The sequence below is a fragment of the Prunus dulcis genome, chromosome 4, assembly GCF_902201215.1.
Source record: "Prunus dulcis chromosome 4, ALMONDv2, whole genome shotgun sequence".
Classification (NCBI taxonomy): domain Eukaryota; kingdom Viridiplantae; phylum Streptophyta; class Magnoliopsida; order Rosales; family Rosaceae; genus Prunus; species Prunus dulcis.
In genome coordinates this window covers 5,955,058-5,978,810 of record NC_047653.1, presented here as the reverse complement: position 1 = coordinate 5,978,810, position 23,753 = coordinate 5,955,058, and the positions used below count along the sequence as shown (strand labels likewise).

Sequence of the window (23,753 nt, the reverse complement as noted above, 5' to 3'; positions counted from 1 at the left end):
GCTCAATATTCTTCAATATCAATTCCAGTGGATATGAAGGAAAAGGCCTTCAAATATAATGTACAAGTTCAAACCAGTAAAGGGAGCTTTTGATCGATTGTCCCAAGTAAATCAAGATGATCATGTGACCACTTACAAATATTATTTTATAAAAAGGAATATTTATATCTTAGAATAAAATCCCTTTCTTTTTTTTTTCTGCAGAACGGAATATATATATATATATATATATATATGATAAAGAAACAAAAGTTTACCATATGGAATAAAGGCATTTTCTGATATTCCAAAGTGTTTTCCAACCCACTGGTTGCTAATTCATGCTTGACATCAGCATGCATGAGAAACTGACAACCAAAGAAAAAAAATTAAAAGTTCACAGGACATCTTTTTTGGGTAGCAAGCACCTTTATGCTCATCCAAACCTTTAGCGGGGTACACAATGATATGAAAATCATAGATTTATAAGCACGCCATGTAAATGACCAACCAAGCCTTGTTTTTCTATCTTTATAAGTAAAAACTAAGCATTGGATGGAAGAAGTGTATTGAAGAGATGGGCAATCTGTTCTCAAGTTCCCCACCGCCGTCTACTCCCCGAAGTCGGCCGCCTCCTTCCCCACCTCCGCCTCCTCCCCCACCTCCCCCACCTCCCCCACCGCCGCTTCCACACAACTATGAAGCTATTTTGAGAGAAGCTGACTCACCCATCAACAAATCCTCAGTGGAAAAACTCCTTGAACAGCTCCGTGCTGGAATAACCTTAAACCAAAAGAGAAAGGTAACCCCAGCATCAGAAATTCAAACACTATGCTCAGATGATTTAGTTTTGTGAAATGTGATATTCCAGTTCGTGCCGAAATTCAGCTCCAAATCAAAATATATTGGGCTTTCAATTTGATTTAAAGAAGGGAAACTTGTAGTTGTAAGTGAACTTAGAAACCAGCCATCTTTGGTTATGTCATTATTCTGTTATTGCAGAAGTATTGGGTTGACAAGAAGTCCAACAACTGCTTTATGGTGTATGCAAGGGATCTCTCGATCTCTTGGGCTGAAGACGATCGTAACTGGCTCTGGCCCTCCCTGCAAGAAACCAGGTACCAAAAACTTCAATACATAACTTATTGGTTTCTCAGTTTCTCCAGTCCTATTGAAGTTGAAACAGATAAACGCAATATACACAAAAAATAATAATAATTAAATAATAATCATAAAATGCTATCAGTACTCTCAATCCTAACTCAGGTTTCATTGCAGTGGTGTCTTCATTGATGCTGCTGAAATGATTAATGAATGTTGGCTAGAAGTGCATGGACAATTTGAGACTACAAAGCTGTCACCAGGAACTCTGTATGAAGTTGCGTTTGTGGTCAAGCTGAAAGCTTCAGCTGATGGATGGGATGTTCCAGTGAATGTCAGTCTCACTCTTCCAGATGGTAGCAAACAATGGCATGAAGTTAAGTTGAAGGAAATCCCAAGAGAGCAATGGAAAGAGATTTTGGTTGGCGAGTTTAGAGCATCACCCGAAATACCTGGTGACATGGAGTTTTCGATGTATGAATATGACAGTGGGAAATGGAATAGAGGACTTGTTATCAAGGGTGTTATCATTCGGCCTAAAAATTAAGTTGCAGAATACTCAGCTTTGCTTATGAGCACATGTACAGAGATGATTTTCTGGGTTTTTCATATGAAGACAGATCTGAGAGAATTGCCTATGTAAGAAATAATAAGAACAGAATAATGAAACGATGATACAACTTACATTTCTGCTTCAATCTTAATGCCATCTGAAGCATCACAAATTCTTTTTTAACATAGTTGTTAATTAGCTGTGTTCATGATTTCAGACAAACTTCTCAGTACTTGGCTAACAAAAGCTGCATTTCACAAAAAATTAAACTATGTACAATCACTTCCTTAAAGCCAATAGTACATTTAATCTGCGAAATCGCACATCTGGAACACCAAGATTTCTGCTGAGGGAAAGGAAAACTTAGTCTTCATGCATCAGTTTAAATATCTTGGCACATGAGATTCTCCTAAGCAACAGTTCGAACTACTTACTATATTCTGGAACTGAAGGTTTATGCTTCGAGGTTTCACAACTCTTTTCCAAGTGTAAATGGGAAAAGAAGGCATGTTGTGTTCAATCACTTGAGCTACAAGTTAATGTCGACATGTACGCAAGGGTCTTTGGTTACTCCGATTGGATGATTTTTTTCCTTTTCTAATATAAGCGATAATTTGATTGGATGAAAATTTTAATTTAGACTTTATAATATAACTTTTGTGTTACTTTAGAAGGAATCGAAATTTTATTTATTTTTAATACAAGCATAGAACTTTAATTTGTTATAGTTATCACTTTTGTTTGCCATGAGCATGCTTTTTTTTTTTTTTTTTTTTTCCAACGAAAAAACAAAAGAGCATATTTATTTTTGAATAAAAAAATAGTGGTATCACGTGAGTCAAGTTGAAATATCACTAAAAAACAACGTTGACTGTTGGTGAAGCGCTGGATTATTATGTGCTTCATGCTTGAAGTTGATCCATCTAGATTCTAGCTTAGCTTAATGGCTAATTATTCAGCTGAACCTGCATCCTCTTTGACCTTCACCTCATCTTCCCATATACCAAACGCTTCAAAAACCCACAACGACCCATCTTCCTCCTCTGGTTGCGAACCTGTGCCTAGCCTTGAAGTCATCAGTTTGACCAAGCTCAGTTCCAATTTGGAGCAGCTGCTCTTGGTTGACTCTAGCTCTGATTACAGTGATGCCGTTATCATCGTTGAGGGAAAATCTGTGGGCGTTTACAGATGCATATTGGCTTCCAGAAGTAGCTTTTTCGGCGAGCTATTCAAGCGAGCAAATGGGTCTTCCGAGAAAGAAGGTAAACCAACGTATTGTATGAGTGATTTGCTGCCTTATGGAAATGTTTTGTATGAAGCTTTCTTGGTTTTCCTGAGCTATGTGTATACTGGAAAGCTGAAGCCTTTTCCCATGGAGGTTTCAACTTGCGTTCACAGTGTATGTGCCCATGACGCATGCGGGCCTGCAATTAATTTTGCTGTGGAATTGATGTATGCATCTTCCGTTTTCCAAATGCCGGATTTGGTTTCAATTCTCCAGGTTGGTCTTCTGTTACTCTAAATTTCTGGTCAAAATTGATACCATATTAAGAAATTAGTCAAATTTCTGTTTTCTTTTGCGGTCAGTATGATCCATCCAACTTGTTTTTGGAATGTTAAGAAAGATTGTTCTGATTTTGTTATCTATGTATCGGCAGCGACGGCTTATTAATTTTGTTGGGAAAGCCCTGGCAGATGATGTCATCCCAATCCTCCTGGTTGGTTTCCATTGTAAGTTGAGTCAGCTCATTGATCAGTGCATAGAGAGAGTGGCACGATCAGATCTTGACAGCATCTCTCTTGAGAAGGAACTTCCTGATGAGATTGTGGAGAAAATTAAAATTATTCGCCACAATTCTCAGCAAGACTGTGACCCCAACATTGCAGCAGTGGACCCCTTGCGTGAAAAGAGAATCAGGAGAATACATAAGGCGTTGGACTCAGATGATGTTGAACTTGTGAAACTTCTTTTAAGTGAGTCTGATATAACCTTAGATGAAGCCAATGCTCTCCATTATGCTGCAGCTTACTGCGATCCTAAGGTTGTGACTGAAGTGATTGGTCTGGGTCTGGTTGATGTTAACCTCCGGAATTCTCGGGGTTATACAGTACTTCACATTGCTGTGATGCGCAAAGAGCCATCAATTATAGTATTGCTTCTGACTAAAGGAGCTCGTGTGTCAGAGCTGACATTAGATGGTGAGAGTGCTGTTAGCATTTGCCGGAGGTTGACGAGGGCAAAGGATTATCATTCGAAAACAGAGAGGGGAGAAGAAGCAAACAAAGACCGGATATGCATTGATGTTCTAGAAAGAGAAATGCAAAGGAATCCGGTGGCTGTGGATGCGTCTATATCTTCCCAAATAATGCCTGATGACCTGCACATGCAATTGCTGAACCTGGAGAACAGAGGTAACATTTGTAAGATCATTTCTAAGACATTCTCAATTCATAAAATCTTTAGGGTTCTTTTTCCCCGAGAAGGAAACTGAATTATTGGATTATGAGCTTAAATCAATGAAATACTTTTCTACCTTTTATATGGTTGTAATTACTCTCTTGTTGCTGGTTATACGTTTTAGTGATTGCTTTGATATATGAAGAAAATGAAGAACAAATTTTCCTGGACCAAAGTGTTATCTATCGAAAGGAGATATATATATTCGTACAAGTTAATTTTTGAGCTTCATATCAGTGGTGAATACTTTTGGTCCTTTGACATTTTTGTTTTGATCCACTACTCTTCCTATGTCATATATCAATGAGTTCTTGCAAAATGAATAGCTTGTTTGCAAACGCATCTCTTTACACTTGGTAATTGCTGGGTGTAGATATGTAGTCTTCTTATATTAACACATGAACTTCAACCTTTTGCCTTTCATATTTCTTCTTTTGATTGGTTGTGTGCCTTGAGTCTCTGACATGATATCTTTGACTTTTACTGATTAGATCTCTGAATTGCATTATTTATTGCAGTGGCATTTGCCCGATTGTTATTCCCTACTGAAGCCAAGGTAGCCATGGCCATTGCTCATGCCGAAACAACATCTCAATTTTCTGGGCTCTCTTCATTCAAAGGCTCAACTGGGAATTTGATGGATGTTGATTTAAATGAGACTCCTACCGTGCAGAACAAAAGACTCCGTTCTAGGTTAGAAGCTCTCATGAAAACAGGTAAATGCAGCATGCTTTTAGTCTCTTAGATAGACATATGATCTTTTATTGTTATTGTGACTCTTGGCTTCTCAAAGGAAGCACGACCTCTGGAAGGATGCTACACATCATGAGCTAGTATATAGTATTTAGAATCTGCTTGGTAAAATGATCATTGATTTTCTCCTTTTAAGCCTTCTTGTTCTGTTGTGGCAGTCAGTACGGGTAGATCCTATTTTCCTCATTGCTCGGAAGTCCTGGATAAGTTCATTAAGGACGACCTTCCTGATTTGTTTTTCCTTGAGACGGGCACCCCTGATGAGCAGAAAATAAAGAGGACGCGTTTCATGGAGCTTAAGGAGGAAGTACAAAAGGCATTTAGCAAGGACAAGGCTGCTAAGAACCTCTTTAGGTTGTCTTCATCATCCTCCTCATCGTCTCTGAAAAATGTTGGTGAAAATCTGAAGGTTGGGAAATTATGAAGGCTTGTAAATTGTATCTAATTTTAAGCCTCCCAATTATGAACACATTTTTCCAAGGATGCTGATGAGAGCTTAGTAAGCAATCTTAGCAGATGCGGATTGCCATTTTAACTGCACGAACTAGCTAGTGTCCTAGTTTTGTAACTCTGTAGAGAACCTTGCAATGGAAATCAATCTTTGATTTTGATTTTAACAAAATATTGGTTCCCCTAATCATTTTGAGTCCTTAGTTCTGTTGATGACAAACTTTGAGCGATGCGTTCTTGGATTCTCAGAGTTGATGGAAAATATCATGTTATTGGGGCTGTTTCTGGTAAACATGGAATTCAAAGCTAAAGAAAGGTAAGAAGAGCAGAAAAAAACAGAGTAGAAGTTTGTAACTGGTCCAAGTTCAGTTATAAGTAAGGTCTACTTGTGCATAAATTTACCTGCCCATCAATTCCAAACTTGTAAAATGGATCCTATCATCTACAATTCTTTGATCGATTACAATTGCCTTTTATGAGAGCACTAAACATCAAGCAAAACAGTCTCATTCTATTGCAATTACCTATAAAACCAACTCAGCAATGCATGATAAGCCACAAGAGCACGATGCGAACCAAATGGTTGTCCCAAATACAGTAGAACATGAACATAATTTCACATCAACAAATTTATATATTTTTGTTCAATAAATCGAGCATTGAGCACGATGTGAACAAAATCGTTGTCATCAAATAAAGTAGAACATGAACAGAATTTCTCATCAATGAATTTATTTATTTTTGTTCAACAAACCGAGTATGAATCAATTAGTGAAGCCTTCTTATACAAGATGGTAGTTTAACCAAAATAATAGACAGGAGATTAGAAGGATCTAATTCTTAGCTCTTTTGCATTTTAAAACTTTCCCACATGGCTGGACCTTCTGGATGAACATCCACATAATATTTTACAAATCGTGCATCTGAACATGCAAGGAGAGTGCTCAAGGACAACATAGGCTTTGCTGCACCTTTCTCCCTTAGCCAGGCATACATTGAGAATCTAAGATTAATCCTGTCCATATCGTAACATAAGTATGCTGGGAATGCCACCACAGAATCCAGTGGATAACGTAAACAGTTTGTTAAGCAACTGATCTTCATTTCAATCACATCTTTGCTCTGATTAAGAACATGAGGAGCTTGTTTAACTATGTTTGACACCACGTTGCAGTCCAAGCCAGCTTGTACGAGGCAATCAAACCTCTCTTGTAATTGGTCTCCTCTACCTCTGAATTTTTTCAAAGCTTTCATCATCTCATCTGAGTTTTCGATATATCCCAATCTCACCAAGAATGAAGTTTTCTCCAGATGTTTACTGGGGAGTGGGGATATTAATTGATTTTTACCTTTGGACTTTGAAGCCAATGTCAACACCTTATGTGGATCTTCCTTTATCATTTGGAGCAGGCCATCTCTCTTGACTTTTAAGTCTTTACAAACAGTTTTGGGTCTTTTAAAACTAGATGAACTCAGAAATTCCACGTCATTGGCTACAATGTCTGCCATCTCTTCTGTTCCCATTCCAATCTCAAACAGAAAATCTACTGCCAGCAAGAGATTTTTCATGCACTTAACTGACAAGACCTGTGGATTTTGCATAAAAAGTGAATAAACCTCATTCATCTCGAGACCTAATTTGAGTAACCGGCCAAACAATACATACACATTCTTTCCAGACCCTTCTAATAGTAATGCAGGATTTAATTCAAACAAAACACACATTTGCTCCTCCGTATAACCCACTTTATCAAGAAAATCCATTGTATCAAACATTCTGTCCCAGTTGTATGTGCTGTTACCTGATGCATACCCTCCAATCCAATCCATTCCAAGGCCTAAACGCTTCAATTTTTCATGAACCTTGACAAAGTCACTATTAACACCCCCAACCAAAAGCAACGGGCAACAACTAACAAGCTTAATAACTGTTGCTTTGCTTATACCCAAATTTTCATAAGCTTGAAGTTTTAGAGCCAACACTCCATAGTCATATCCAAATATCTCCTTTGCCTCCTTATACATCTTACCGATGTTACTACGGGGGATTCCGTAATTACATAAAGCATGAACGTTATCAGTCAACACACAATCATCACTCAGATACATCAAGTGCCGTGGCAGAAACGATAGGAGCTCAGATGGACTCAAACCCAAGCTCTCAAAGAACGGTTCAAACTCATTAATGGGATTGTAGCGAAGAAATCGGGTTAAAGAACGTGCAACATCTTTCTCAGAATCAATGTTGGAGAGCAAATTTTGAAGAAAAATTGGGGAATTTTTGCTAATATGCTCTGCATCCGTGAAGCTGAAGCTTCGAGTGCAATGCAGGTAATCAAAAAGGGTTGCCTGAGCCTCAGTTCTAGCATTTCGAGAAACCCGGTTAGCAAAAGGAGAATTGGGCGATTGTGCAGACTCGATGACAGAGACCTTCGAGTGATGGGTAAGTCTAGAACTGCAAAAGCATTGGAATTTAAGCGAAACAGAAGATGGGTTCTGCACAAAAGTGGTTCTTTCAAAGACCGGCACGAAGAGTACGAGGTGATTGAGTTGGGAAATCATTCTCGAAACCCTTCTGTGGATTCTATTCATTAACATGGAAAGTGGAGATGACAAAAGAGAGAAGCAGAAGATTCAGCGAGAGTTAAAGGAATGAGAAAAGCAGTAAAGACCAGAAATGCACGAAAGCTAAAAATTTCTAAAAGCCATAGAACAGAGAGAGAGAGAGAGAGAGAGAGAGAGAGAGAGAGAGATTGTTGTAATGTATGGGAGCAGGGTCAATCACATTTTTTCATAAATAGTTGAAAGTTAGAGAGGATCAAGATTGAAAGAGCTTCAATTGAGAGGTTACCTCGGATGAATATCCTTTCAGGGTTTAAGCTCCCATTGCCCCTTTTGTTATTTCCGTTCTGCGGTTTTTAGAGAGACCAAGATGAAGTGTGCCCCTGTTTCTGCCGTTGTCAAAACCCTAAGAATTTGGGAGTTTAAGCCGCCGCCTCGTTCTTTCTTTTACTTTTTTCAAATATTTTGTCTACTTATTTATCTATTTACTATTTAGCTTTTTTTTTTTTTTTAATCGAAATTTTACGTGAGAGACCATCTTGGAATGAGAAAAATTATGTACAACCATTATTCAATCTCAATATCATTATATTGATTTGATATAACTATTCAATTAATAAAAAGTTCGACAAAACAAATTCAATTAATAAAAAGGTGTCATTTGGAGATTGCATGTTGTTGCCGAAACATGTTAGGGTTCAAGTTTGAGCTCCTTCAAATGTGATAAAGGCTTCTCTGGTCACAATTGAGCCGTCTATTGAGGATGATTAGGAAGTTTGAGTAGGGGTAGGCATCAATTTAGTCGAACCAATTAAACCGGCCAATTCGAATTTAAATGACTGATAATTTAAGAAATAAGCAGGAAAAGTTGTCATCACATATCATCATCACTTACTTTAATTTGGTTCCACCACTATTAGCCCATTTTCAGTTTCATTTTCATTTTCATTTCATTTGGTGAGATATATTTGATGGCATTGGCAACGTTCTTACCAAGCTTCTCAGGTTATCAACTTACTATTATGTGTCAAGCAATATAATAGATACAAATAGCAAGAGTGCAACACACTCTTTATTACATGTAAAGCATATGAAAAAAGTGAAAATGATACTTTTTTATTCAATGGGGTTAGCTTCAGCGTCATATTGTATTAGATGGTTACATAGCTACAACTACAAGCCTCCACTCATAATATTATTCGACTTGGTCCTATCTATGATAACGGGCTTAAATTCACATAAATAATACTAGAGACGTTAACTGATTAATAATTTTTTTTAAAAATAAATAAAGCTAAAAATGAACTTACCCTTACTTTTAACGTTATGGTAAGTTAATAACTCGTACGATTTCATATAATTTTCGATACCAAAAAAAAAAAAAAAAAAAAAAACAATTGGTTTGGCCTGTGATGATGAAATGGTATCTAAATTTACTATGTCATCATAGAAAATATAGCTAAGAAATGATAAGTGATGCAACAACCATAATGATTGGGGTAGGATCGGGTTGGTGGTGGAATATTAGGGATTCTAGCTGCAACAACATAAGAAATTAGTTAACATAACTTAGAATGAAATCAAGAAAAATAATTATAAAGATCCAAATGCTATCATTCAAACCTATCATTCTACCTATAAGTAAGTAATATAAGTACATAGTTTACCTTCACTTTGTACAAATCTCACATTTCTCAAAACAAACTCTAAAATCCAAATTCTTAGCAAAATTTTTAAAAACTCTAAAATCCAAATAGCTCATCATCCAATCACGTTATTTTCATTGCTTACTTCCCTATCTGATTGGACAACATGAAATGCAATCCACCCACACTCGGCTCATGGTTCCCTTGGGCAATATCCAAGCACAAAGTCACACGTATCCACCCAAATTTCTTTGTCATTTTATTTTTTGGCCCTTTTCCCAGCTTCCAGTTTCTTTTAACTAATAACTCCTCCCCTTCCCTTACTTTATTAATATTACCTGTTCGGTTGGAGATTCGAAGCACTCACATTTACATTGATTGCACCCCTTTGCTTCGTTTTTCCTCTTCACGGGTTGTTTGCATTCCATTTTTTTATTGTTGGTGACAAATTCGCCATACCCATTTGTTTTCTCAAATACCCATCTGCATCAGCTCCTCAAGTTTCCTTCTTTTTTTTTTCATTGAGATTTGTAGATTTTGGCATTGGATTAGCTCTGGTTCCTCCGTGTCTGTTTTCCCAAATGCCCATCTGATTTGGCTGTTGATGTTGGAAGGATTTTGTTGGTTAAGTTATGGACTTCATGCTTATGGTAAGACCTCCATCTGATTTCTGAGCTTCTTAGCTTACATCCTCTGTTTTAGCTTGCTGGGTTTTCTGTAAAATTTTATCTGCGTTATGCAATTATATGGTCTCTGATCTAATGCTGAAGGTTGTTTTATATACCCCATTTGATTTCTCATGTGTTTTTGGTCAGACTTTGGATCCGAGTTTGTTTTTCCCGTTTGATTGCATTTCCTGGTTTCCGGGTACTGCTTGCTTTCATTTACATTTGATAGTCTTTTTGAATCTCCTGCTTAGAACTTGTCTTGATATTGCTCTGCAACCATTGTTAATATTGATGGGTTACTGCATTTTACATTGACTTCAGTGGCTCCACCACCACTTTTCAAATGACCACATCATCTCTATGGTTGGGTCATTTGGTTTTTTTACTCAAATGAAGAAACTGTTTGTGGCCGGTCCTAGGATGAAAACTTGAGTTTTGTTGCTTGACCAATTTACAGCTACACTATCTAGTCCCTTTGATGAGTTTAATAGTGTACATTCATACATTTGTATTTGGCCAGTAGCTCAATTGGAGTTTTGAGTCTTGCTTAATTTCTCTTATTTATCAGTCTGGGTGTTACTTGATCTCATCTTTCTAATTCTGTGTTTGGATGGTTCCTGCCTTTTAGTTTGCATTTGTTTTTTTCGTATGAAGGTTTTTGTTGTCTGAATACTTGAATGTATTTACAGAATAAAATCCAAATCCAGTGGATTATGTGTATAGAGATGAGCAACAAGATATCACATTTCTTTTGCTTGCAGCTTACCCATCTGCTAATATAAGCTACTCTGGTTAAAATGTCATAATCAGATGCTGTCAATACTGACCACAGTAAAAAAGATGCTGATACGATGTGCATGTTTATGATTATGATTACTGTCCTGGTTGCTTACTTGCTCCTTGTGTCTGCTAATGGAAAGATGAAACAGGAAAATGAAGAGAGGAAGACAGGACGAAAAAGTAAAGAAGGGAAATAAGAACGGCTCATCTAACATATTGCGATGGAAGTGTCTACAAAGACAGTTATGGCTATCAAGTCTTACCAAAATCAAGCGGGAGTGCTGGTTAAAAACTATTTATTAGCGGATCCCTTCATACCATATACTTCCATTATTGGAGGCATAATTTTGTGCAAAATGGTATGCTCGTAATCTTTTAATTCCTTTAATGTTTAAAATGGTTCTTAAAGTTGAGCCCTTGGGTGCCCCATTCAGGTTTTGTTCTTCCATTTTCTTATTAACTCATTATATATCGCAGGTATATGATCTTACCCAGTTAATTAGTAGCTTTTACATCAAGACTTATGCTGGCCTTACAAAAATCCAACGAATTGAGTGGAACAGTCGGTGAGGATTCCCACTTTCCAACTGTTGAATTTCATCTGTAATTACTTGTGCGTTTATTAATTTGAAAAAGTAACTTTTGCAGAGGCATCTCCAGTATTCATGCCATTTTTATCACAGCTCTATCCTTACACTTTGTGTTCTGGTCCGATCTCTTTTCTGACCAACCTCATGCTGGCCTTGTTACATTTCGAAGCTCACCACTGTCCGTTTTTGGATTAGGGGTATGTGCTTCCTATTATTATCTTATGAAATTGGCCACTCAATTAATATCAAGGTATCTGCACTCCCTACACATTGTAAGGAAATGCTTAAGTGAGCCAAAAATTAGTTTTAATTGCTTATCAATGCATTTATGATGTCATGATGAGATTATCATCTGACCATGCCTAGACTAGCAGTTAAATATTAACCCATGAGCCAATCTATCAAGGATTCACAAGTGATCTGGGCCTTTTGTTTTTATGAGTTTGTCTAGATACACTTTTTTTGTTTGGTATCTCCTAACATATTTCTAAAGGAACTTAACTAAGATAATTTATGACAGGTTTCTGTTGGGTACTTCTGTGCGGATCTAGGAATGCTATTATGGCTATACCCTTCTTTAGGTGGAATGGAATATGTAAGTAATTTCTCCATGGAAGACAGTTCTTATATTAGTCTAGAAGCACACGCATACACATATATGTTTATATGTCTGTTCAAACCTTCTTGACATCTGGTCAGAAGCATAATTTACCAGTGTTATAACAAGTCTCAACAAAAACCAAAAAAAAAAAAGGAAAAAAAAAAAGGAAAAAGAACATTTGCATATAATTTAAGTTCATTCCTAGTCACATTTGATTAGACTCGGCGCTTCCCTATGGGCATCGGTTTCATTTTTGGCTATCTTTTATGAGCGGGGAGTTGCTGTGTTTTCAGTTTAAAGTATGTTCTGTTTTATTTTTGTAGTGGTTGGCAGATGTGTTGTTAGACTTTTATGGTTGTACTTTTTTGGTGGACCAGTCCACCAATCTTGTACTCTTTGTGATAGTAAAATGAAGTTGTTTCCTTTCAAAATAAAAATAAAAATAATGAATAAATACTAGGCAACATATACACAAATCTTTGATTAGAAATGAGTAACGTTTGCCATGTTAAAAGCTGTATAACTCTTAATATGGTGGTGTTCAATTACAGGTTTTCCATCACTCACTTTCTGGAATTGCAGTAGCTTACTCCATGTTTTCTGGAGAAGGGCAACTTTATACATACATGATCCTCATCTCTGAGATCACTACTCCAGAGATCAATATGAGATGGTAAGTTTTACAAGCAATATGGTGTTTAGGTTCTAGTATTCCATCTTTAATATAAACTTTGGGTTTCATGAAGGTATCTTGATACAGCTGGTATGAAGAGGTCCAGCGCATATCTCATAAACGGCATTGTGATATTTTTATCATGGCTGGTCAGTTGAAGTCCTCTTGAATTATTGTCATTTTGTTGTTAAACGTGGTGGCTTGATGCTCAATATGTACTCATATCATATAGTGGATCGACTTAGTTTCAACTTACAACACTTTCCTACTACTTTCACTTATAAGATAAAGTGAATTTTTCCATCTCCAAGGAAAACCACTCTGATCCCAATTTTGCCTTCAGAGCTTCAACTCTCACATAAAGTTCTTGTTTTGGCAATTCAAATGTAGGAGGACTAATTCATTTCTTAGCCATCTATCTTAATGTGAGCCAGCATCATGAGCATGTATTGTTGTTTTCGAAGTTGCCAGATTTTCCATTTGGTTATACAACTTTTATCTCTGTTAGATATGCTTTCTGAAAAGAATATATGGAATGCAGGCTGCAAGAATTCTGCTGTTTGGTTACATGTTTTACCATGTTTACTTGCACTATGATCAGGTAAGTTGCAATTCCCTGAAGATATGTACCTACCACCTACACTTGATTTTGCTTACTGTATACTTTCATTGTCTTGAAAAGTTGATTTATACTTCAGACCATGCTGACATAGTTCTCTGAGAAGGGGAATGAAATTTTGGATCTTTTGACATTCTGCTTTTTTCTTCCCTCTTTTGGGGTGCTTTTCTTGGGCAGCAGGATGGCAAGCATCAGTGTGCCCCTGATTATGCTTCCTATTGTCTATTCCTTAATAAAATCTTGAAAGTTGCATATGTAGTGCAATAGTTTTCAACTGTTCTAGAAGATTCTACATTGCTCACTTCCTACTTATTGAAACGAAGAAAGAAAAAAGGCCAAAACGTCTCTTCTTTTGCCTGTTCCCTTCAAAGCAATCTTTATGAGCTTTTAAGAATTATCAAGTGCTATACAACTGCAGAATTATGTGATTTGTCAGAAGTACTAAATTAATTTTAACTGGATGGGCAGGTCATCCAGATGCACACCTTTGGATATCTGCTGGTCTTTGTTGTGCCATCAGTGCTAGCAATAATGAACTTGATGTGGTTTGGAAAGATTATCAAGGGATTGATCAAGCAATTAGCCAAGATGCAATGATGGATATATATATATATATATATATATATATATGTTCCAATTGAGTCTAAAGTCCTCCCCTTAAGATGGGTCTGCGCTTGTGCATTCTTCTATTTTGCTCACTGTATAAATGATAGAGGCCTCGAGGGGTTAAAAAAGAAATTGAAACGGGAGGCATTTTGGTGGCCACAACTGTTGTAAATGGTTCTAAAGTTTGTTTGTTGTTAAATTACAAGGGGAATCCAATCTAAGATCTCTACTTTTTACCTCACTCCACTGTATGCCACTAGAGTTAAAGTTTAATGGATGTAAGTGATTCAAAGCTGGATACATTATTGTTTCGACAATCTCTTTAATTTTTTTTTAATTAGTTTTAGAACAATGCTTGTTATGGAGGAATAGCAATTTCTCTTTACAGGTTGAGATGGGCAAAACATAATGTAGATTTGCCAACTTTTTTTATATATATATTTTTTTGGGGTCCAAATAGATTATACAAAGGGGAATAATGCATGAGGAGCCAAGCATTTTTCTTTTTCTTATGCCATGAACATGAGGAAAGCCTGATCTCAAGCATAACTTGTGATCTATTGATTGGTATGAAAAGCAAAAACTATTGATTGGTATGAAAAGCAAAAACTGGGGCCTGTTTTTTCCCTTTCTCTAACTTCAAAACTCTAATGGGTGGTTGATGGCGACAAAAGTAGGGGAAATCTTGAGGATCATCCTAGTACTACGCCTGCGTAGTTTTTGTTGTTCTTGGTACTTTTAATTACTATCTAAATTTCTAAAACAGAAAAGCCACTAAAAGTATCTACTTTCTATTCTGAGTGGACACGGAAAATCTCTTAACTAATTTTATAATTACTTACTAAAAATGCCCCAAGTTTAAAAAGAGTTGTGAAAGCATTTTGTACTGCACATTTTGTGTACAACAGTGTTTGCAAGTGACCTTTTATATGCAACAAGAGGAAGGTATTGAAAGGAAAACCAGTGTACCTAATAATGGCATAATGGACTTGATAGTGGAACTGTTGTTGATGTGTTTCCTTTTACCTTGGGACCTTTTTTTTTTATTGGTATCCAAAGTTTTGACTGAGTAGGTCTCTCTAGCTGGTGATGCAGCCGCATAGTCCATATCATATAATTGTGTGTGATTCAAATTTACGGTCTCACATTGATATATTTCAAACAATCTCACTGAAATCTGGCCCACTGAGGTATCCAAAGTAGTTTTGAAGCTCTTCCTCAAACTAATTTCATAGTGAGAAGAATAGTGAGGCCATGTGAGTCATGAGTGAGTAGTCTTTTTCCTGCTGATGATGTAGCCGCATGGTACATACAGATCATAACTGAATTTGGAGAAAGCTAATGTGACAAAAGAACTTTATAATTTTTAAGGTAAAGCATTCCAACTAAAAGTTATATAGAACCATATATCATTCATAGTAGTTAAGATCATAATATTCGACCAGCAGCCAATATCTCAGCACCAATGTTAATTGAAGCAGAGGTGGTGTCACTTCCCAATATCGTGCTTAATTTATTAACACTCCATCCAGTACTTTCTTAATCATCAGTTAAACAAATGCAGTCAAGTACACTAATTAGTAATTAGTGGCATGTTAATTGATGTTTTGATTATAATCAGGTGAAAGTACAGCCTACAGCCTAGCGTTTTTGTATATACAAATACAAATCTTCCTGAAATAGTAGCAACTGCCATGTGAGAATCGAAATGGCAAGCAAATAGTTGATCAGTCCTCGTCAGTATGCCTGTATTTTGAGGAAGGCTCCAAACTTCCATGTATATATGACGTGGTCCAGATTAATTATATTGTTCTTGATTGTATTATATGTTGAAACCCCATAAATTCCGCGGAGTTTAAGTTGAAGCTCACCCGATTCGCAGGGCCACGATCATGAGTGCCACTATCTTGCAGAGCTTTTTGTTATGAGCATGGTTTGTTCTTTTGGTTAGAGGAGCTGAGCTCATTACTATATAAGCTAAGTTTTGAGCTCACTTAAGTTATCTCTATAGACTCTATTCTTCATTGATCCCAATGGCAGCATTCACTAAAACCTGCACTCTCCTTTTCTTTCTAGCCATTGCAATATTCTTGAACTTCAACCAAACCCTAGCCAAGCACAAGCCAAGTTCTACTTCCCTGGTGCTTGGTCTAACACATTCTTATACATCCCTTCCCATACCAAAAGCCTCTGCTAATTCGAAAAAGATGCCGTCACAAGTGTCAGATATGATGGAGCCTTTGAGGGGAGTTAGAGATGGGTACTTGATATCACTTAACTTGGGGACACCCCCACAAGTCATTCAGGTTTACATGGATACTGGGAGTGATCTTACTTGGGTTCCTTGCGGGAATCTTTCTTTTGTTTGCATGGATTGTGATGACTATAGGAACAACAGACTAATGCCCACATTCTCTCCTTCCGCTTCCTCTTCATCACTTAGAGACCTCTGTGGTAGCTCCTTTTGCCTTGACATCCATAGCTCAGAAAATTCTATCGATCCGTGCACCATAGCCGGATGCTCACTCACTACCCTTCTTAAGGCCACATGTCCTAGACCATGCCCTTCATTTGCTTACACTTATGGGGGAGGTGGGGTTGTCACAGGGACACTTAGTAGAGACACACTTAGGGTTCATGGAATTAGTAGCACTCCCGATAATGTTGTCACAAGGGAAATTCCCAAGTTTTGTTTTGGGTGCATTGGGTCTACTTATAGAGAGCCTATTGGGATTGCAGGGTTTGGTAGGGGGTCACTTTCCCTCCCATCCCAATTAGGGTTCCTTCAAAAGGGCTTCTCTCATTGTTTCTTGCCTTTCAAGTATGCAAACAACCCTAATATTTCAAGTCCACTAGTTGTAGGAGATGTTGCTATTTCTTCCAAGGAAAACTTGCCATTCACTCCAATGTTGAAGAGTACCATGTACCCTAACAACTACTACATAGGTCTAGAGGCTATCACAATAGGTAATGCCAGTGCAATTACCCAAATGCCCTTAAGCTTGAGAGAGTTTGATGCTCAAGGCAATGGGGGAATGTTGATCGACTCAGGAACCACTTATACTCATTTGCCTGAACCACTTTACTCTAACCTTCTCTCACTTCTCCACTCAGTGATTTCATATCCTAGAGCCAAGGAAATGGAGACAAAGACTTCTTTTGATCTTTGTTATGTGGTCCCATACACAATCAATACTCTCACAAAACCTGATGACCTATTTCCTTCAATCACTTTCCATTTCTTGAAAAATGTGAGTCTTGTTTTGCCCCAAGGCAATCACTTTTATGCCATGGGAGCTCCAGCCAACTCCACTGTGGTCAAATGCTTGTTGTTCCAAGCCATGGATGATGAAGATTATGGGCCAGCTGGGGTGTTTGGGAGCTTTCAGCAACAAAATGTAGAGGTTGTTTATGACCTTGAGAAAGAGAGAATTGGGTTTCAACCAATGGACTGCGCTTCGGCTTCCGCCTCTCAAGGACTGCACAAAAAATAAGTGATCCCAAGCTGTGGCGTAGTTGGTGGGTGGTTCTTGCCGTTATGCCAGTTGTGATTTTCAGCAGACAAAATAATGAGGCTTGGCAGTTTGGATATTTTTGCTTAATGTTTTCTTTATCAGTTCCTTTTCTTTGATGAATTTAGTAATTGGTTGTTTTGTACTTGGCTAAATCTTTGTTAAATTGATCTCCATGCCTTAGAATGTCAAGAAAATGAGCTGGTTTTATTCCAATTGCTTGGTAAGGAGGGAACAAATTGAAGTGGAGAGCAGTAATCAGTAATATTCTCTATAATTAATGGGTGAAATGAAGCCTATATGTGGCCATGCACATGCAAAATAATTAGATATAAATAAACAAGTAGAGACTTAAATATATGCCAAAAAGTGTTCAAGGAATCTCTGGCAACTATAATAACATTGCTTTTCCACTGTATATATTCAAATGTTATAAGTATATATCATGATAGTGCAGTCAATATCATGATAAGCTTACTATGCGTACATTATCAATGATAAGTTTAGAACTATAAGCATTAAATACTGACATAGATGAATAGAGAAGGCTAAGAACTAGTGGGAAACATGCAGACATGACTTAGCCAAGTTGGGGAGAGCGGTGTGCTAATCACTCTGCATTTAAGTTCGAATCTCCCTCCACGTAGTTTAGATTAAATTAAAGTAAAATATCATTTGTATCAAAAAAGAAAAAAGAAAACTAAGTTTCCTACAAAATGAGTCAATACTTTGAATAACTATTTCAGTGTCTTTAGCGACTTTAGGGTCTTTAAATGGTTGCAACTAGCTATGGGAGGACCATCAAGAAGTGGCATTTACTTATGTAAAATTATGTAAATATTCTTACAAGTATTGACCATCTTATAACTCTTCAACTTTGTGAAAAAGTTGAAGGAGCTTCTAATAGTCTAAACTACTTTAAACCGCGAGATACCCCTTTATCCGCAAATGCTTCTGGCAATATGGAAGTATTACTTCAATAAACTGCAATAGAATTTCAACTGGTTTTTACTGCATAATTGTGTATGTGCTTGCTAAAAATTGCCTGAACTAGGTTTGTTTCTCATTAAAGAATAAGAATTCTTATTACTCATTACCAAACCTGGGTATTTGCAAATCAGAGTTAGCATGCCAAGCCATTTCATTACATGAAAAAACAATCTCCATACGCTTCTCACACTTTGTGAAAGTATCTAAACAAACATGCATATACAAATCTGAATAAATGTACACATACATGGGAAACTCCGTAAAACGATACATCATTTCCACTGTGAGTTATGCAACTACTATGGAAATAACCAAGCTCGCAGTGGCTGAAGGCACCATAGAACCTCTATGAGCAACAGGATGAGCTTGCTACCCTTTCAGAAGGTCTGTCCATAAGAACCATTCCTGCAGGGTTCTGCACAGGCTGCACTCGAGGTAATCTCTTTGCTGTACCCAAAACAGAAGGAAACCATAATGATTAGATCACTGGATCTCGATAAAACAAATACCACATGCAGAAAGACTTTTGCCTCAATCCACATTTTAACAGTTCAATTTCTTTGCTGGAATAGGTAGATGCTCTTTTTAATGGTTGGGAAATGGATAGATGCTATTGGCTTTTAGAAAGACCCTAAGATGCCCAGTAAAAGTATTTTGAAGAGAACTTCTGAATAAATTACCCAACGCCCAACAGCAATCTTGTGAAGTAAGCAGGAAATTAAAGACATAATCCTAACACAAACATATAGAACATATGGAACTTTATGATTCAGATACCGACTAATGATTTGAAACTCATTTAAGTACCTATCTCATAGAAGATGTCATTCACATTGTCTGCAGTTTTTGCAGAAGTTTCCAAGAAGAAAAGGCCATTCTCTTGAGCATATGCCTGTGCATCCTGCAACAACAGCACCAATTATATGAGCAACACTCAAAATGGATAAACATATAACAAACAGATTCTAGTCAAATTAGTTCCACTAACCCGTCACACTTTATTATCCAGTTCCTTTGGTTTGTCTATTTTCTAAAGAAACCTCTTATTGATCACAAGACAAGCATTGAAGGAAAAGAAATCCGAAAAGCTCTTAAAATTTCTTATGACTTTTATAGAGAATAGGTTTCTTTTTCTTTCTTCTCTAAAGATGGCACTAACCCTCCTGAAAAGCGACTTTGTCTTTTCAATTTCCAGATGTTGACATATTAGAACTCCAATAATTGTTGAATCACTTTTCCTTAATCTACAGGGAGCCTGAAGATGAGTTTGTTTAATGGCTTCCTAGATTTGAAAACTAAGTTGGTCTGTTTCCACTACAGTCCATTATGTCTTTCTATGGATAAGAATACAAGTTATTTGTCAGTTGTTGGCTGGGATATATATCTCCACGTCTGGAGCTATTTGATTCTAACTGAAGTATGTCAAAATCTCTCTTTAATTTGTCAAGGAAACAACTAAAAACTTTACTTATATCTTCTTCCCCATACATTGTGATATGTTGAAAACACTAGTTTCCAAAACCAGATCCCTGTATCACAAATTGGGATACATGATTTGGATTACAACCCGCAGAGTAAGGAAATTGGTTACTTTGCTTCAAACTTTCAAAACTAATAATTAACATCGGAAACAAAGAAAAGAAGAAAAAGATAGCTCGCAATCATCCATATCACAAGAACAAAGGATTGTTGACAGGAAAATGATGAGTGATATAGAAATTTAACCAATAAGAAACCAAAACAAAGAGGAAAAATAATATCTTACCTCTGCTGCTACAGTCCTTGCCTCTACCAGATCTGCTTTATTCCCAGCTAGTGCCATAACCATGTTTGGATTGCCTTGACATAAGGGAAAAAATAAATTTATATATAATTAACATAATATTGGCAGAAACAAAGAAACCGGTACCACAATTAATATACACAAGTTACTACGCCCCATCAATTATATATATATATATATATATATATATATATATATAAAATCACAGTTACAGCCAGCAATCACCACCTGATGATGATTGTCCAAAATAGCCAAGAAATTGACAAGTATAAAACATAAATAGAAGGATGTCTATAGGTGACACGAAAGTGTAAGAGACCTTGTGATTTGAGTTCCAGTACCCATTTTTTCGCTCGCTCAAATGAGGCCTACAAGAGAAGAAATAAATTTTAAATTTCTGTTTAAAGATAGATTTGACTAAACCTATCTAGCAAAAAAAAAATGAAACACAAAAACGATTCAGACAGAATCAAATCTGAACTCAGAAAGGCTAAATATCCTTTAATTTTAGTGAAGTAATGCAAGACAAGACAAAAGGCCAACTACTGACAATGTCGAAGAACTGAACAGAGAAGGCCCTAGATCATTAGAAAGAACTTTATAACTTTACTGCACTTCCTAGTGAAATTCATTATCTTACTCCTTGACTCAGTTTTCTGCTATAACCTATACACTCCAATAATCTATCCGATTTTTTCAATATACTAATTATGGGTATTAAAAATCTATGATGCATTCTATAAATCCAAATTTCAATGAAAATGGGGCAAGTGGGGAAAGCAGCAGCTTTAGCCCCAGACCTCAATGATCAAACCACTTGCTTCAAAAAGTCCAATGCCTCATCCTCAACTTCACCATCAATAACAAAATAAATTTCAGGAAAATCTAAAATTTGAAACAATGGAGAAGAGATCTTGTCTTAATATACTCACTTGATTTGTTAAATCATACACAATTATTGCAGCAGCAGCTCCTCTATAATACATTGGAGCCAAACTATGGTACCTCTCTTGACCTGCTGTATCCCAAATCTCAAATTTTACAGTTGCGTCATTTACAGCCAATGTTTGTGAGAAGAAGGCAGCACCTATGGTTGATTCCTACAATATCATACAACAAAAGTAAAGGTCTGGATAAAAAAGACAAGGCTTCATTTCAAAGTTGTAGAAATCCCAACAATTTACAACAGAACCAACCTGGAATTCAATAAATTGTCCTTTTACAAAGCGCAACACCAGACTAGACTTCCCAGCTCCAACATCCCCAAGAAGCACCTGAAGCAGAATATCAAACATCACTCTGATGATCACTAAAGGCAATAACCAAAGAAAAACAATAAACAGATAAATAAAAGATTTCGCCGCATAATGCTAAACTACATATGCCTACGTAGAAAGAAATTAGTAATTTTGTATATTCAAGAAACAACTTTAAAATAAATGACAACCTTTAAACCAAACATTCTCTTTTCTGGTACACATCACAGACGAAGATAGCCATGCAACTTGCGCAGTCACAGTATGTTTATCATTCTCAGAGACCCTCAGGTTCGAATATCAGAACCGGACCAAGATAAACAAGAGCACAGAAGAGTAATACTTCAGTCTAAACAGCTACGAAACATAACAAACTTTTGTTGCAGCCAGAATGCTAACAAGCACAAATACAAATATAAAAACAAAAGCAAATTTTACATGTTAAAGATAATAGCATCTGATTTCCATTTCCAGGGTTTAAAAGTAAAAGTAAAGAACTATTCTTAGCCTACATCATTGTAATTAATGAAAGAAAACCCACAAACGCACAAGGAATATAACGTAAACCCAGAAATGAACTGTCATTAAAAAAAGGCAAGCATCTGAATATTATGCAAAATAATGCAGACCAACAAAAGCGATAAGGAAGGTTGGCAATCCAAAATTCACAGCCGAAAATCCAATCATACCCATCTCAAATTATCACAAAAATATGACAGTAATGGATTATCGAAACAATTTCCGTGAGAAACAAACCAAACCCACATCATAATTCTCATTCAATCATACACAGACCGATCAGAACTACAAAATTAACTAAAACCCAATTGAAATTACAGAGACAGGACCATATCAAGACAAATCAGAATCATAGAGTTGTATAAAATTAAACAGAAAGAATGCTCTAAAATAATTATATATAAAAAAGGGGCTTTTTGTACAGAAGAAGAAAAACAGACCAATTTGGCATTGATGTTCTTGTTCCCAGTGGTGGCCATGAGAGTGACGGATTGCAGAGAGAAATATTTGAAGAATCGAGCAGAATTGAGGGAGAACGCAGACGTTGACGAAGCAGAAAGAGAGGGGTTTTTTGGGTTGAAAGAGAGAGGGGTTTGTTTGTTGATGCAAGCAGAAGCAGAAGAAGGCAATAGAGGAAGGATCCTAAAAGCCGAGGCCAAGTCTACAAAGACCCGAACTTTTACTGAAGCTCCATGTTTTTTACGGAGACTTACGTAGATTTTTTTTACTTTGTTTATTGCAATGTTTTCCACGTGGCGAGCATAACGGACAAAATATTCTTCTTGCTTTTAGGTCCACGCAGCCCAGCCCAGCCTGTCTACTCAGCTCCCACTTGGACACGTTTTCGCTTCACTAAACTATGGGGTCATTGGACGGGCTTCAACAATGATATTAGCCCAATATATTCATGGAAGGGCCTACTAGTTTTCAGGTTTTTTAAAATCTTTTTAGAAGCAATATTGAGGAAGGAGTGTTGGACCTCAGACGCAGAAGTATCACTCAAGCTACAAGCTTATTTGATATCTTACCAATTTATATTATTTTTTATCATTTTTTATTAAATCATTGGGGATGAAGGTTTTGATTTTGAGACCTTTTACACTATTGAGAAGAGAAATACCATTAAGAGCTAGTTGATATTATTAGGGAGGAGAAATCGAACCTACAACTTCGAGTGCATGAGTAACTACTTGACCTACAAACCCCTTTGCAAAATATTTCTTTATTTGTAAGGCTTGGTTTGGGGTGCCAGCTCAAACTTGCTATTTACAATTAAATTAGACCATAGTCTAAGATTGGTGTTTGATAACCTAAAAAATACACCGACTTACAATGAAACAACGGACCAATGTTATATCTAACATGGGCTATAGTCCCGGTGAAATACTACTTGACCTACAAACCCTTTGCAAAATATTTCTTTATTTGTAAGGCTTGGTTTGGGGTGCCAGCTCAAACTTGCTATTTACAATTAAATTAGACCATAGTCTAAGATTGGTGTTTGATAACCTAAAAAATACACCGACTTACAATGAAACAACGGACCAATGTTATATCTAACATGGGCTATAGTCCCGGTGAAATTTCTCTTCTTCTTATAATTAGTAAATATGTTTTAAAGTTAGCCCATCTCAAAATTGAACAGTTCATTTTT

The 23,753-nt window shown here is 36.7% G+C and overlaps 6 protein-coding genes across 7 annotated transcripts; 4 read left to right on the top strand and 2 right to left on the bottom strand.

Moving 5' to 3' along the window:
* The first annotated feature begins 556 nt into the window (after nucleotides 1-556).
* On the top strand, nucleotides 557-1,680 carry LOC117625181 (lectin-like). Its single transcript, XM_034356787.1, has 3 exons — nucleotides 557-781; nucleotides 982-1,097; nucleotides 1,258-1,680. Exons 1-3 carry the CDS (start codon nucleotides 557-559, stop codon nucleotides 1,625-1,627), a joined length of 711 nt encoding a protein of 236 aa, XP_034212678.1. The 3' UTR covers nucleotides 1,628-1,680.
* An 858-nt stretch (nucleotides 1,681-2,538) lies between these two features.
* LOC117623880 (BTB/POZ domain and ankyrin repeat-containing protein NPR1-like) lies at nucleotides 2,539-5,481 on the top strand. Its single transcript, XM_034354889.1, has 4 exons — nucleotides 2,539-3,134; nucleotides 3,292-4,045; nucleotides 4,610-4,807; nucleotides 5,003-5,481. Exons 1-4 carry the CDS (start codon nucleotides 2,577-2,579, stop codon nucleotides 5,266-5,268), a joined length of 1,776 nt encoding a protein of 591 aa, XP_034210780.1. The 5' UTR covers nucleotides 2,539-2,576; the 3' UTR covers nucleotides 5,269-5,481.
* A 507-nt stretch (nucleotides 5,482-5,988) lies between these two features.
* Nucleotides 5,989-8,267, bottom strand: LOC117623881 (transcription termination factor MTEF18, mitochondrial). Its single transcript, XM_034354890.1, has 2 exons — nucleotides 8,146-8,267; nucleotides 5,989-7,878 (listed from the first exon to the last, which is right to left on the bottom strand). Exon 2 carries the CDS (start codon nucleotides 7,854-7,856, stop codon nucleotides 6,135-6,137), a length of 1,722 nt encoding a protein of 573 aa, XP_034210781.1. The 5' UTR covers nucleotides 7,857-7,878; nucleotides 8,146-8,267; the 3' UTR covers nucleotides 5,989-6,134.
* Nucleotides 8,268-9,773: 1,506 nt separating this feature from the next.
* LOC117623882 (TLC domain-containing protein 4-B-like) lies at nucleotides 9,774-14,339 on the top strand. 2 transcript variants are annotated; one of them, XM_034354892.1, is made up of 9 exons: nucleotides 9,774-10,152; nucleotides 11,100-11,309; nucleotides 11,428-11,516; nucleotides 11,599-11,737; nucleotides 12,061-12,135; nucleotides 12,693-12,814; nucleotides 12,888-12,963; nucleotides 13,356-13,415; nucleotides 13,902-14,339. In XM_034354892.1, the coding sequence occupies exons 2-9, from the start codon at nucleotides 11,172-11,174 to the stop codon at nucleotides 14,028-14,030; spliced, it is 828 nt and encodes a 275-aa protein (XP_034210783.1). In that variant the 5' UTR covers nucleotides 9,774-10,152; nucleotides 11,100-11,171; the 3' UTR covers nucleotides 14,031-14,339. The 2 variants fall into 2 exon arrangements, with proteins under 2 accessions (XP_034210783.1, XP_034210782.1); XM_034354891.1 differs by having other exon boundaries at nucleotides 11,091-11,309.
* Nucleotides 14,340-16,144: 1,805 nt separating this feature from the next.
* LOC117626691 (probable aspartyl protease At4g16563) lies at nucleotides 16,145-17,533 on the top strand. Its single transcript, XM_034358500.1, has one exon. The coding sequence runs from the start codon at nucleotides 16,247-16,249 to the stop codon at nucleotides 17,531-17,533; it is 1,287 nt and encodes a 428-aa protein (XP_034214391.1). The 5' UTR covers nucleotides 16,145-16,246.
* A 1,084-nt stretch (nucleotides 17,534-18,617) lies between these two features.
* On the bottom strand, nucleotides 18,618-22,783 carry LOC117623877 (ras-related protein RABF2b). The gene is made up of 7 exons (XM_034354886.1): nucleotides 22,540-22,783; nucleotides 21,521-21,598; nucleotides 21,257-21,424; nucleotides 20,644-20,692; nucleotides 20,307-20,380; nucleotides 19,349-19,442; nucleotides 18,618-18,988 (listed from the first exon to the last, which is right to left on the bottom strand). Exons 1-7 carry the CDS (start codon nucleotides 22,576-22,578, stop codon nucleotides 18,888-18,890), a joined length of 603 nt encoding a protein of 200 aa, XP_034210777.1. The 5' UTR covers nucleotides 22,579-22,783; the 3' UTR covers nucleotides 18,618-18,887.
* Nucleotides 22,784-23,753: the final 970 nt, after the last annotated feature.